The sequence below is a fragment of the Argopecten irradians genome, chromosome 11, assembly GCF_041381155.1.
Source record: "Argopecten irradians isolate NY chromosome 11, Ai_NY, whole genome shotgun sequence".
In the NCBI taxonomy this organism is placed as follows: Eukaryota; Metazoa; Mollusca; class Bivalvia; order Pectinida; family Pectinidae; genus Argopecten; species Argopecten irradians.
The window spans coordinates 283,921-297,037 of record NC_091144.1 but is presented as its reverse complement, the minus strand read 5'-3'; the positions used below and the strand labels follow the sequence as shown (position 1 = coordinate 297,037).

General features: G+C 35.3%; 1 protein-coding gene across 2 annotated transcripts in view; it reads right to left on the bottom strand.

Annotated features, from left to right (window-relative positions):
• Positions 1-6,925, bottom strand: part of LOC138334237 (uncharacterized) — an 89,169-nt gene extending 82,244 nt beyond the window's left edge. The window contains exons 1-4 of one of the 2 annotated variants that reach the window (XM_069282853.1): positions 6,861-6,925; positions 2,399-2,471; positions 2,042-2,172; positions 706-870 (exon numbers count right to left, since the gene is read on the bottom strand). In XM_069282853.1, coding sequence (XP_069138954.1) covers positions 706-754 — 49 coding nt within the window. In that variant the 5' untranslated portion in view covers positions 755-870; positions 2,042-2,172; positions 2,399-2,471; positions 6,861-6,925. Of the gene's footprint in view, positions 1-705; positions 871-2,041; positions 2,173-2,398; positions 2,472-6,860 lie in introns of those variants that run through there. The other variant, XM_069282854.1, reaches the window with a different exon arrangement.
• Positions 6,926-13,117: the final 6,192 nt, after the last annotated feature.

The following is a 13,117-nucleotide window of genomic DNA, read 5'->3' as shown; positions in this document are numbered from 1 at the left end:
GCAATGAGAACATACCAGAAGCAGAAGTATACGGCCACCATGAGAACATACCAGAAGCAGGGTTGTACTGTCGCCATGATAATATACCAGATGCAGGGTTATACCCGTCGCCATGAGAACATACCACAATCAGGGTTATTCTGCCGCCATGATAATATACCAGAAGCAGGTTTATACGGCCGCCGTGAGAACATACCACAAGCAGGGTTATAATGTCGTCATGATAATATACCAGAAGCAGGGTTATTTTGACGCCATGAGAACATACCACAAGCAGGGTTATACGGCCGCCATTAGAACATACCAGATGCAGGGTTATACGGCCGCCATCAAAACATACCAGAAACGGGGTTATACTGCCGCCATGAGAACATACCACAAGCAAGGTTATACGGCCGCCATCAGAACATACCAGATGCAGGGTTATACGGCCGCCATTAGAACATACCAGATGCAGGGTTATACGGCCGCCATCAAAACATACCAGAAACGGGGTTATACTGCCGTCATGAGAACATACCACAAGCAAGGTTATACGTCCGCCATCAGAACATACCAGAAACGGGGTATATACGGCCGCCATTAAAACATACCAGAAGCAGGTTTATAACGGCCGCCATTAGAACATACCAGATGTAGGGGTATACGGCCGCCATCAAAAACATACCAGAAACAGGGTTATACGGCCACCATAAAAACACATACCAGATGCAGGGTTATACGGCAGCCAGACATCCCCTGGTCTGAGTACCATCAACGTAGTCTGGGACGTTAATGTGGACCAGTAGTTTTTGGCTGTCTATCTCTATGCCATCTTCTTTCTAATACCAGTGTTATGTTCTCCTCCCTCGATACTAAACTTCTCCTTACCTTGAATAGATCCATTCATATTAATTGCAGTTTTAAATGAATGTTCTTTGCATTGTTAACGTAATGCAAAACTATAAAAATAAAACAAAACAATTGAATAACAAAATAATAAGTCTTACAAGAGTTCAACGATCAATCTGAGTTCTGAATACAAATTGACACAAAGGTGTGTATACGCACCCTGCACACATCATTGTCTTGAAGTCAGACTTAAAGTGAATAGTCGGGCAAAGAAAACCAGTCTAAATGCGTTCATTGGCCTTCCAAAAGTTCTCACATATTAATACGACGGTCAAGTTCTGCTTAGTTTCCCAGTTCTGACCATTAAAGTAAAGAAAAGTTGAAAGCATTGAAAGCGAGGCTGCGTGGAAATGTAACCACGGACATAGTGAGCCGGGAGGACTTTTTAGAATTTCCATACTTTAAATTAATTTCTTCGTACGCAGACAGATTTTAGACAAGAGATTTTATTTTTCCATTTTCATAAGAAATTATACTGGATACATTCACACCATTTTTACCGACTTTAGCCATCCTTGCCCGACTGTTCACTTTAAAGTAAGCATAAGTAAAAAAATGGCGCCAATGTGACATAAGATCTGAAAAAAAATGTTTAAAAAATATGCTTTGTCTATATAAAGTATTAACAAATAATTTACCCCCATTCCACGAGGAAAATTTGAGGCATTTGCCGCGGAAAATCACAATTTGTGTTAAGGACCTATACGACTCTCCATCTTGGAGGAATATTTGATGTCATTACATCTTGAAGTTGAGAAGAATATTTTTGAAATTGTCATCGTTTTTTTGCCCTTCCCCATAGCCCTATTAGGACATTATGATCAAATTTTGATTGACCTTACGCCGTTTAACGTTTGTGCAAAACATTTTAAGTACATTTGCTTATTCCTAAAATGCAAATTCTTAACGGAAACACGACGCACGACGACGGACAGACGGCGAATAGTATAGGTCATTTAAGGTTTCATCTTAGGTGACCTAGAAAGAATGATTGCACTCGGTACGTCAATTTCCAAAACGTATTTAATGTTATGCCTGGACTAAGTTGTATATATTAAATTAAGGACACGGACTTGTATATAAATTTAGTGATACCGCTGTACTAGTGTAGGACACATATCCCGTACTAAACATGATAAGGCATACTTACAAACATCAACACAATCCTGGTAACTAGCACAGGCGATCCCTTTCCGTACAGATCGATCGCACGAAACGATTTTCATGGCTTTCGCCATCTCCGTTCCTTTGCATCTGCCATCCGGAATTATCTTTATATGTCTTCAAAGTTTAAAATATAAAGAACAATTATTAAATATGATATAATCAGTGAAATACGTTCTCTAGGTGATCGTTAAATCTCTCAAGTTAGCATTACGGTAATTAAATTCTTTCGTATTTGGTGATAAATGTCGACTAAGATAGTTAGCGGGGATAAGATGTAAAATGTTACATCGGGCAGTATGATGCACGTCTGCTGAAATAACTCCCTTATAATATCACATACCACCAAAGCATCATTGGTAGTTGATACATGTACCTCCATTCATTAAATCCGCATGATCCGTATCTTTCAGGGTCTGTAAAACAAAAAATGACAAGATATGGTGTAATAGCCCTAAAAAGTTATGAACTTTCCCCAAATTACAAGTCTAGAAAGTTAAGAGGTCCAAAGATATAAATATACAAAATTTTATTTTAGACTTACGCGCGGTCCGACAGAAAAGTCAAAAGTTAACGCCTCCAAAGCTTAGAAATGCTACTTTGCGCATGTCCGGAAAAACAGTAAAAGTTGTTTACCGCAATGGAGCGAGCTTTGCAGTGAAAGCTCGCCGGCTTTTTGAATCAACTGCTGATTCGAAGTGAATAAGGAAATTATTTAAACTAAAAAATGTTTCTGAATTTGCTGTGAATATTATATGGAAACGAATTCGAGCTATGACAACAAACTATGATTTGTGAATGATCTAACCAAAACCACATAAACTGACTTCTCTTCGTCTATAAGGTGAGTTGGGGGGCCCGCGAAGGGGTAACAGTTATATTCCTGTAAGTGTTTGGTCGCTTTTTGTAATTGAGTTACGCATAGTAAAATAGAGATTAGAAATCAGGAAAAGAGTTGATAAATTGGGGAACATATAAACAGATTTAATCTTGGATTACAACAGAAGCATTAATAGAGTCATATTAATACAATGTACGGTGTTTCCTTAAAAGATATCGCATTCTTCAGTGTTATACACGTAGGAATATACATGTAGCTACTTCGTTACAGGCTTTACAGCGGTCAGGAAGTGTGATATCTATTTCCGATATCTATTTGTGTATTTATGTAATATACAGTGATATATATTCATCCTTTACTGTATGCTACGGACATTACCTTTATTTAAAGAAACCACACTTTCAAACTTAATTCATCAGTGCTCGTGTGTATAAGATTGTAATTTTTTAAACTTACAGTCACTTAGTCACGTACTCGTTATCCTATCTGCTGGTCTTAATTATGTAAAATTCACACCAATACATCATAAGTGGTGTAAGTAAAGAATAGTAATTGACTTTTATAAAATATGTATTATATATTATGCCCAATGTTTATTTAGGCTACATAAATTCTGGCACTAATTTAGTACGATTATTCTTCACATGAAAACGCCTAGACCTCTGTAATTCAAGAAATGACTAACTTCGTATCTAGTGAGGGTTGATTTTGATAAACGTGTTCAAAAAATGTGTAATTGTTATAAGTTTTGGTGTTGACAGAAAACAATTGGAACTAGTTTTGATTTACATGTAGGCTTTACACTGAAAGAATATGTACATGAATGTATACAGTATTTATCTACAGTAAAACCCCTATAACTCGAACAGCAGGGGACCAGGTCAATTAGTTCGAGGAATACGGGGTAATTCGACTCATCCGAGGTTGGTCACGATCGACAGTCCAAAATGTCCGGTCCCAAACTATGACAAACAATGCAACGGCAATGACATTTGAATTAACGTATCCTTCAGCATTTTTGGAATTCTTTACTCAAGTGTTTTTATTGAATAGTAATATCAAGTTGAAAAAATATGTATAACATAAATTGAGCGTTTGAAAATGCTACAAGAAAGCCCCTAATTCATATGCCATTCACAGCAGAGTAAGCGATCGTCATCTAGGTCAATGCACAATCCATACATTGGTCAACAAGGGGTTACATTTTTCTATTATTTAATTATCACAAATCATTTAACACATTTACAAAATACATACTCACAATAATGTTAATAACCAGCATATTTACAGACATAAGAAATGATATCTATAGATGTCTATTATAGTAATATAAAAGCGTAACGTTAGGCCTATGTTACATGTACATGTGTTTACGAGTAAAGTTACAAAATACAATTTACGGGGAAAAGATACGGAACGCACTGATAAAATATACTCTACAGTGTATCTTTTGATATCGTTTACATCTTTCGAATAATAACATTGTGCTAGCCTTTCGAGTGAAACCAACAAAGAAATTAAAAAAAAAAACTTTTACTAATTAGGCGCGGACGTCAGCAATATCTTCCGCCGTCTTTTGGCATTTACAATGCAATGCTTTTCTATTTAACACGGAATCAACAACTTCCGTATTTTCGTATTAACAGCGAAGATTAATTATACGAGAGAAACACCAATAACTTAATGTCTTTCTGAAAGAATCAAATACCAAATTTTCTACAGTTAGCATCAAACAACAACTTGCGATCGTGTAGGAGTAGGTAATAATGACACCGTTAATCCCTTGATTAATGACCTAAAGGCTTGACACGCCAACTGTATAATAAACACAAGATTGTGAGCAGTTATCCATGTCGGTCGGTGCAGTCAGGTGTGACACAGGTAAAAAATCTCAAGGGCAAACACCTGTTCGACGAATACATGGCCAAATAGGCTATGTACTTGATGAAACGGGGACATATATCTGTTCGAGGAATAAGGGGTATTCGACGAATAGCTGTTCGAGCTATCCGGGGTTTTGTTACATAGATTATATAGGGAGATGGTCGGGACCGTGCGACCAGTTCGACGAATAGGGGGTATTCGAGGAATCCGGGTTCGAGTTAGAGGGGTTTTGCTTATGTACATAACTGACATTTACTCCACATTTTCTTTATAGAATATATGGGACCTTCAGCCAGATGACAGAAGTGCAAAAATTTCAAGATGTGATGGCAGCTCGTCCAAAAATAAAAGGGAAAAACAACTACATGTATCTCTGAGATCAAAACTGACAGAAAAAAAAACAAAGTCTGTTTGTAATGTACCCATTATGAACCAGAAAGAAATTATTTTCAAGAAGGAAGGACAGAACAAACCTAGCATAATTCTTTACTATTATCACCAGGATATTTTTTCAAATTATTCATTTCTTCTTCACACAAATGAAAAAAGGAATAATAATGAATTATTGCATGTTTACACACCTAGTGTGTATAACTTTTGAATATTCTATATGGGACAAGGATGTAATGTAATTCTAATTTATGAACAATAAACCAATTAAAATAATACATGTCATTTGTCTGAGTTGTTTAATTATGTAGTGTTCATTTCAGAAATGTTCAAATACAGAAAGAAAATAAATAGCAAACAAGACTGGAGCTAGATCAAAGATTATTTGGGTCAAAAGTCAGTGTCAAATCTCAAGATATTGGCTCTATAGATATACATATATCCCTAAGTGTAATAAAAAAAATCTTGTTGTTGTGTAATACACAGATTGCACATATATATAAGAATATCCATATTATCTGTAGAGACAATAGCCTGTGCATCCTGGATATTCCAGGGGTTCCGTTCACTTATGATCTCTACACCCCTGGACTATCTCATAGTGAAATTGAAGGCAGCTCAGCGGAAAACATTTGACCAATCACAGGCTAGCAAAGATTTCCTTTGAAGACTACAGAGAGAGCGACGCCTAACATCAAAGCCACACAGTCAACCACAGTGTACCGTTATACGGCTCTTTTGATGTACATCGTATGACTAAATTACCTGTTCTATTCTGTTGGCTCCAGTTTTACTATGAGATAGTCCAGGGGTATGGAACGCCATAGCTGCCTTAAGACTAGATGTTTTATTGCATCGTGTCACCATGTTATATCACATCGTTTCACCAGGTTATAGCATCGTGTCACCATATCATAGCATCGTGTCACCATATTATATACATCGTGTCATCATGTTATAACATCGTGTCACCATGTAATAGTTATAAACATCGTGTCACCCATATCATAGCATCGAGTCACCATGTTTATAACATCGTGTCACCATGTTATCTCAAGTATCGTGTCACCATGTTATAACATCGAGTCACCATATCATAGCATCGTGTCACCATATTATAACATCGTGTCATCATGTTATAATATCGTGTCACCATGTTATAACATCGAGTCACCATATCATAGCATCGTGTCACCATGTTATAACATCGTGTCACCATGTTATAATATCGTGTCACCATGTTATAACATCGAGTCACCATATCATAGCATCATGTCATCGTGTTATTGCATCGTGTCACTATGTTATAGCATCATGACACCATGTTATAGCATGATGTCACCGTGTTATTGCATCGTGTCACCATGTTATAGCATCGTGTCACCATATCATGGCATCGTGTCACCATATAATAGCATGATGTCGCCGTTTTATTGCATCACGTCCCCATGTTATTGCATCGTGTCACCATATTATTGCATCGTGTTCCCATATCATAGCATCATGTCACCATGTTATAGCATCGTGTTACCATGTTATAGCATCGTGTCACAGAGTTATTGCATCGTGTCGTCATGTTATAGTATTATGTCACCGTATTATTGCATCGGGTCACCATGTCATAGCATTGTGTCGCCAAATTATTAAGACGTTTTCTATTAAGACTACTCGGAATGCATTTGGATTTTACCTTACAGTCAAGCGAAAAGAAGATCCCGATCACCATCTGCTAGCCGGAAATTATCTTCAGTGTTTTTTGGCGGGAGGACGTTTGGTAGGTATGATTAGATCTATGGTTAGATCTACAGCTACAAAATGACAATTTTCAATTGACTTTTTTAATGACTAATGAAATAGGTAGCGAATATATATTCTGTTTCCTAATAGTTTCGTATCTTTGAAAAGGTGTCTTTTTTATTATGATACAGTCGCTCTATTTTTGGCGGTGTACAGTCAAACAGAAATGCTTAGTTTACAAGGTCCCAGTGAAAAGATTATACACAACGGTTCTGTTTCTATTAAAATCCATGAAACATATTACGGCTTTGTTGTTTATTAATATTTCAACTGTTTACAATGTACGTTGAATAGTTCAAAGTATTGTGGTATGAAAGTACATGTACATGTAAATAAAACAATAGAAAGTAAAACGATCAATTAATGGTTATCGTGTTTTTCATCGTTCTTTTTTTCATATAATTATCTTAAAACACTTAATTTATCTTAATGTCTATAATTGATTTTTTATTGCTTCTGTAGTAATAATCATTAGCATAAATATATTTATCACATTTTGGCTGATTCGAAGGTATCAAGTGAACAAGTTAGGCCAAAATTTCGCACGTCTCTCTAAAAAATCCTTCCTTGCAGTCAGTAGATAGAGAAAATGTGGAAAATATGGGTCAAATATAAAGTGGTTTTTTAATACGTATCTCTATTATGAAACTGATGTCCGATAGTTGTCTTCAAATTTCTTGTGATACCGCGGCATTTTAGTCCTTCAATCTGTACAGATACAGTCATAATATATATATTAACACTCAGGGGCGTAGGAGGCGGGGGCGACATTGCAAACATGTCCCCCCATTTTCGCCAAATGTGTTGTTCTAAAAAATGCACATTGAATGCACATTGAAAGAAAAAGAGTGTCATCCTGCACATTTTTCGTACTTCATTTTTAGAAAATTTTACGCTGCGCGACGTGTTTCCCAAAAACTTTCAAGCATGTAATGTTCAAAACCTTGTAATAATGATAACATAGATATACACAAACTAGACTAAAATGTCATCAAGAATTGATTTGTAGTGTTTCAAAAAATGTTTCTTAAAAGATTCGTTTGTTTATATTGTGTTGAGGAAGACAATTATTCATTATTATTTTTTTGACGATACACACTACAATGTGCCGATGGTGTGAATTTGGATATACATCTACATGTTTCAGATCGAGGCAGGTTGCATAATGGTATGACGGACCATTCACAATTATCATTTCTAAATGCAGGTATCCGCCCTTTTTTAAAATCGAAACAATATTAGCCGAGGTAAGGAATGCTTTGTTAAATCATCACACATACATTGCTAAAGAAACTCATCTTCAGCCAATTCAAAAATCGTAAATATATGTGCCTTCCGAGGGACACGTAGTCGACGCCCAGCATTCATACAAAGATCCTGGCGACTTATGCTTTGATGTCGGCGCAACGCAAAAGTCATCGTCAAAACTCATTCGAAATCAGTTTTCTCAAATGCGTAGAGTATTTCTAGATTTCGGCAGGACCCCGATCGACTGCTCCAACACCAATCAGAGCCTACGCCTTGTGCTTTTTGTTTTGTGGATGACACTGTAACTACTCTATTCAGCGCTCGTACAATTCAACAAAATACCTCGTAAAAAACATCATCTCAGGGGTCCACATTCTGAATCTTATATTTTCTCGCGGGGATACACAACATTCCAATAATCTCGAGACAGTCGGCGCTCGCGACGCTTAAATTTGCGTATTCATTGAATTTCCTGTTTAGGCGACGCCACGTTGTCTATAAGTATGTGATCCTAAAGGGATTATATGTAATGAATACATGGAAAAATAAAATATATAAAGTCGTCTCCGAGTGGGAGCGAGGCGTCTTCCAACTGACCTAGCTTCGCCGCTTGTTGGATTACAATATATAGATTGAACTTTTGCCCTTGCCCGCCTACCTTTCCCCGAGCATTACGTATCATCTACCTTGCGCCACTGTCAGCGAGTTCTTGCAAAATCTAAAATGAAGAGGTATATGTTTGCGTATGAACATCTCTTTGTTGAAAAATGCAATTGACCGTTGTGCGTCTAAAGACACACTAAATAAACCTTTGATTGCTTGAGGGATGTTTAAGTTTTTGTTTAGTTTCTTTCTTTTTAGCAAGGAGTCCGTTCTGCACCAGAGCACAAGTCCCGGCTCAAGTTTTAGTATTTGTACACAGTTGAGGTAGCCGGTTTAGTTTACTATGTCTTTTTAGCGTCACACAAACCTAAGCATTAAGTGGTAACTAATTACATTGTAGTGTCTCTATCATTCTTTAAATTCTTCTAGGAATGCGATACTGTACTTATAGATTGGTATTTTAGACAGGCGATAATGGACCGTATGTTTTTTAATGACATCAACAATTTTGTTGAAAGATGAACGTTTTTATAACAGTAGGAATCTTATATCTTCACTCTTCTCTCTGTGAACTGCCCACAGACAAAGGAAAGTTCTTCAAAGATAGAATTTTAGAGTGAAAGTTTTGATTGACCAATAAAAATGCATATTATTATATCTATAAAGCCAATTAAATCAATAAAAATTCAATCTACCAGTCCGGTAAGTCACCTAACTGGTACCAACCCTCACCTAATAATTAGAAGAGGCGTTTGTAATATTTACGATAATGTTTCCTTAATTGTATATATTTATGTATATATACATTGTATTTATAAATTATTTTCTGTAGAATACATTTCCTATGATATATTGATTGAACTGATGATGCCGCGCAACCAAAATCACGGACTAAAGCCAAATTAGATATAAACGTCTATATAGTTTTCTTACTATATAAACAAAAACTTACCGGTGTATACACAACGACATGTATCATATGTATCCGGCCTTAAGGGTTCCGAATATCGGACGATCATCATACAAAATTACACTGATATTTTGGTAAAAAAATTAACGGTTTAATAACGCACAAACTGGGGTACAATGACATTACAGTATACACAATCTTCAAAAAATGTGTATGTGTTAAGTTATATATTCCATTCTTAAAAGGTTATACATTGGAATGAATCTGTCCAACTTACATAAACTGTTAATGATAATACAAATTGGAATTACTATATAAGACTTATAGACCTCAGAGTTAAAAAAGTAAACAGTTCACATACATGTATACAGAGCTACTTTCTGTGTACATTATAATAATTCTTTAAAATGATTATTTGATAAGGCTGCTCTCGTGTGTATATGGTTTTACCTACATCATAAGTGTGCAACACTAGTCAAGAATGTAGGACAAAATTTCCTTTTTTAATGAATATAAGACTTAAATGCTTTCTTTACTTTGAAATTGTTTATTTTATTTAGGGATTTTTAATTAAAAAGAATGTCAAACAATATTCCTTCGGACCAATCAAAATGTGACATTCCCATTACTGCATTTGTGTGTATGCAGTCATGGGAAGCCTGCTTTCTGATTGGTGGAATTCACACAGCCTCTGTGTAGAATATACACTCCTCTGTCCAACTTACATAAACACTGTTAATGAAAATACAAATTGGAATTACTTAATTGGACTTACAGCTCTTAGAGTTAAAAATAAACTTATCTGAGTTTCTTTCTGTGTACATTATAGTTACGTTTTAAAATGATTATTAATAAGGCTGCCCTCATGTGTGCATGGTTTCACTATACATACATGTCAAGAGTCAAGAGTGTAGGACAAAAACTCATTTGTAATGAATATAAGACTTAAATGCTTTCTTTATATTTTGAAATTGTTTAATTTATGTAGGAATTTTAATTAAGAAGAACAAATTCATCCAACCACCAGACATTAGACTGCTGATAGATATGCAAAGCCTTCATTTAAACCTAATTTTCCAGGACCTACAGTATCTGTTTTCTGAAGAATGGGGCATCTGCCAAACAGCTTGATGTTTTTATATGGATTGGTAAAATATTCCTCATTAAGAATTACATGTACTTATTTTTTTTCACAAAACCAGAGTGGTGTATCTTATGTCATATAATCCACAGGATGTGATGGCAGTACTGAATTCATCAAATTTATTTCATTTCATTCTAATATTTTTGTATCTGCTGCGTTGTATTTGCAGTACTTTGATTTAATGTAAGTTGCTGTTTTCATGCCAGGATAATAATTTACTATTTACATATTTGTAGAAAAGGAATCTGACCTATAATCTTAGATTGTAACGTAATAGCGGACGTTAATTGAATAAATACTTCAACGAAGATTATAAGACTTTCATATACGTGTATGTAGGATAGGGTATTCCACCCGAGGGGTCACAAAATATGGTGAAACCCGAGGCTTGCCGAGTGTTTTGCCACATTTTGTGACCCCGAGGGTGCATAGGGAACGCCATAGCTGCCTTATATTCTAGATATTCTTAAACCGATATGGTGTGATCTCATTATATGATGTGCTTTTGTCATTATATGATGTAGTTTTACCATTATATGATGCGATTTTGTCATTATATGATGTAGTTTTACCATTATATGATGTATGTATATCGAATTGTATTTATGCATTCAATCGTTTAATACATCATCATTTTTTAACGTCGTTGTTTTTTATGTAAGGTCTTTCGTTCACATGTAAAATCGCTATCATTTTTGGTAAATTCGGCATATGGACATATATTATAAAGGTGATTTAAACCTGACCAGTCTCATTTATTATGAAATTATTAATGAACAGGTCCCATACATCATATTTTTTGTTAAAATCATAAATAATGACAAAATTCGCATCATTATAATGGTAAAAAAATACATTTATATAATGATTACAATTATGTAATAGGTATCATTTATAATGGTTTTAAAACGTACATCATGGTAATTGTTCTACATGTTGGTAAATCTACTTATAATGACAAAATCGATTATCATATAAGTAAAAATTGGCTACATCATTATACATCTATGACATTATTTTTGAAATCGCATATCATATTTAAACTACCTGGGTAAAAATCTCTTACAACTACATCATAATCTTAAAAAATTTGTGTTGACATAATTAATTTTTGTATTTAATATAATATGGTATGTAAAAATACATCATATAATTAAGACAAAATTGTCGTTATTTTTTTAAAACTAAATATGTTAATCTTAATGTTTGTCGGTAAAATACGTCGTTTCGCATAAATTTGTAAACTTTTAGTTAACCCTTATAAACTACATACACATCATAATTACGATCATTTAAGATATCGTATTTAAATGCTATCATATATATAAATTTTCAAATGTATTTTTAAATGGTTATACGTTTGATATAAACATGTATGCATCATAGATATTGTAAACTGTTAGACATGATAAATCAGAAATGACATGAAATCGCATTCATATAATCGTAACTAAATCATCATTATTTACAAATTTCGCATCATGAATTACAAATTGTCGGTATCATATATATACAATAAATTTATTGTCTTGCATTCGAAAAACATATTAGCTGATACCTCATAAGATACTGTAGACAGGGGACATCAGTAACACTTGACCTGTATACTGTAGACCGGGGACATCAGTAACACTTGACCTGTATAATGTAGACTGGGGACATCAGTAACACTTGATCTGAATACTGTCGACAGGGGACATCGGTAACACTTGACCTGTATACTGTAGACAAATGACATCAGTAACACTAGACCTGTATACTGTAGACAGGGGACATCAGTAACACTAGACCTGTATACTGTAGACAGGGGACATCAGTAACACTAGACCTGTATACTGTAGACAGGGGACATCAGTAACACTTGACCTGTATACTGTAGACAGGGGACATCAGTAACACTTGACCTGTATACTGTAGACAGGGGACATCAGTAACACTTGACCTGTATACTGTAGACAGGGGACATCAGTAACACTTGACCTGTATACTGTAGACAGGGGACATCAGTAACACTTGACCTGTATACTGTAGACAGGGGACATCAGTAACACTAGACCTGTATACTGTAGACAGGGGACATCAGTAACACTTGACCTGTATACTGTAGACAGGGGACATCAGTAACACTTGACCTGTATACTGTAGACAGGGGACATCAGTAACACTTGACCTGTATACTGTAGACAGGGGACATCAGTAACACTTGACCTGTATACTGTAGACAGGGGACATCAGTAACACTTGA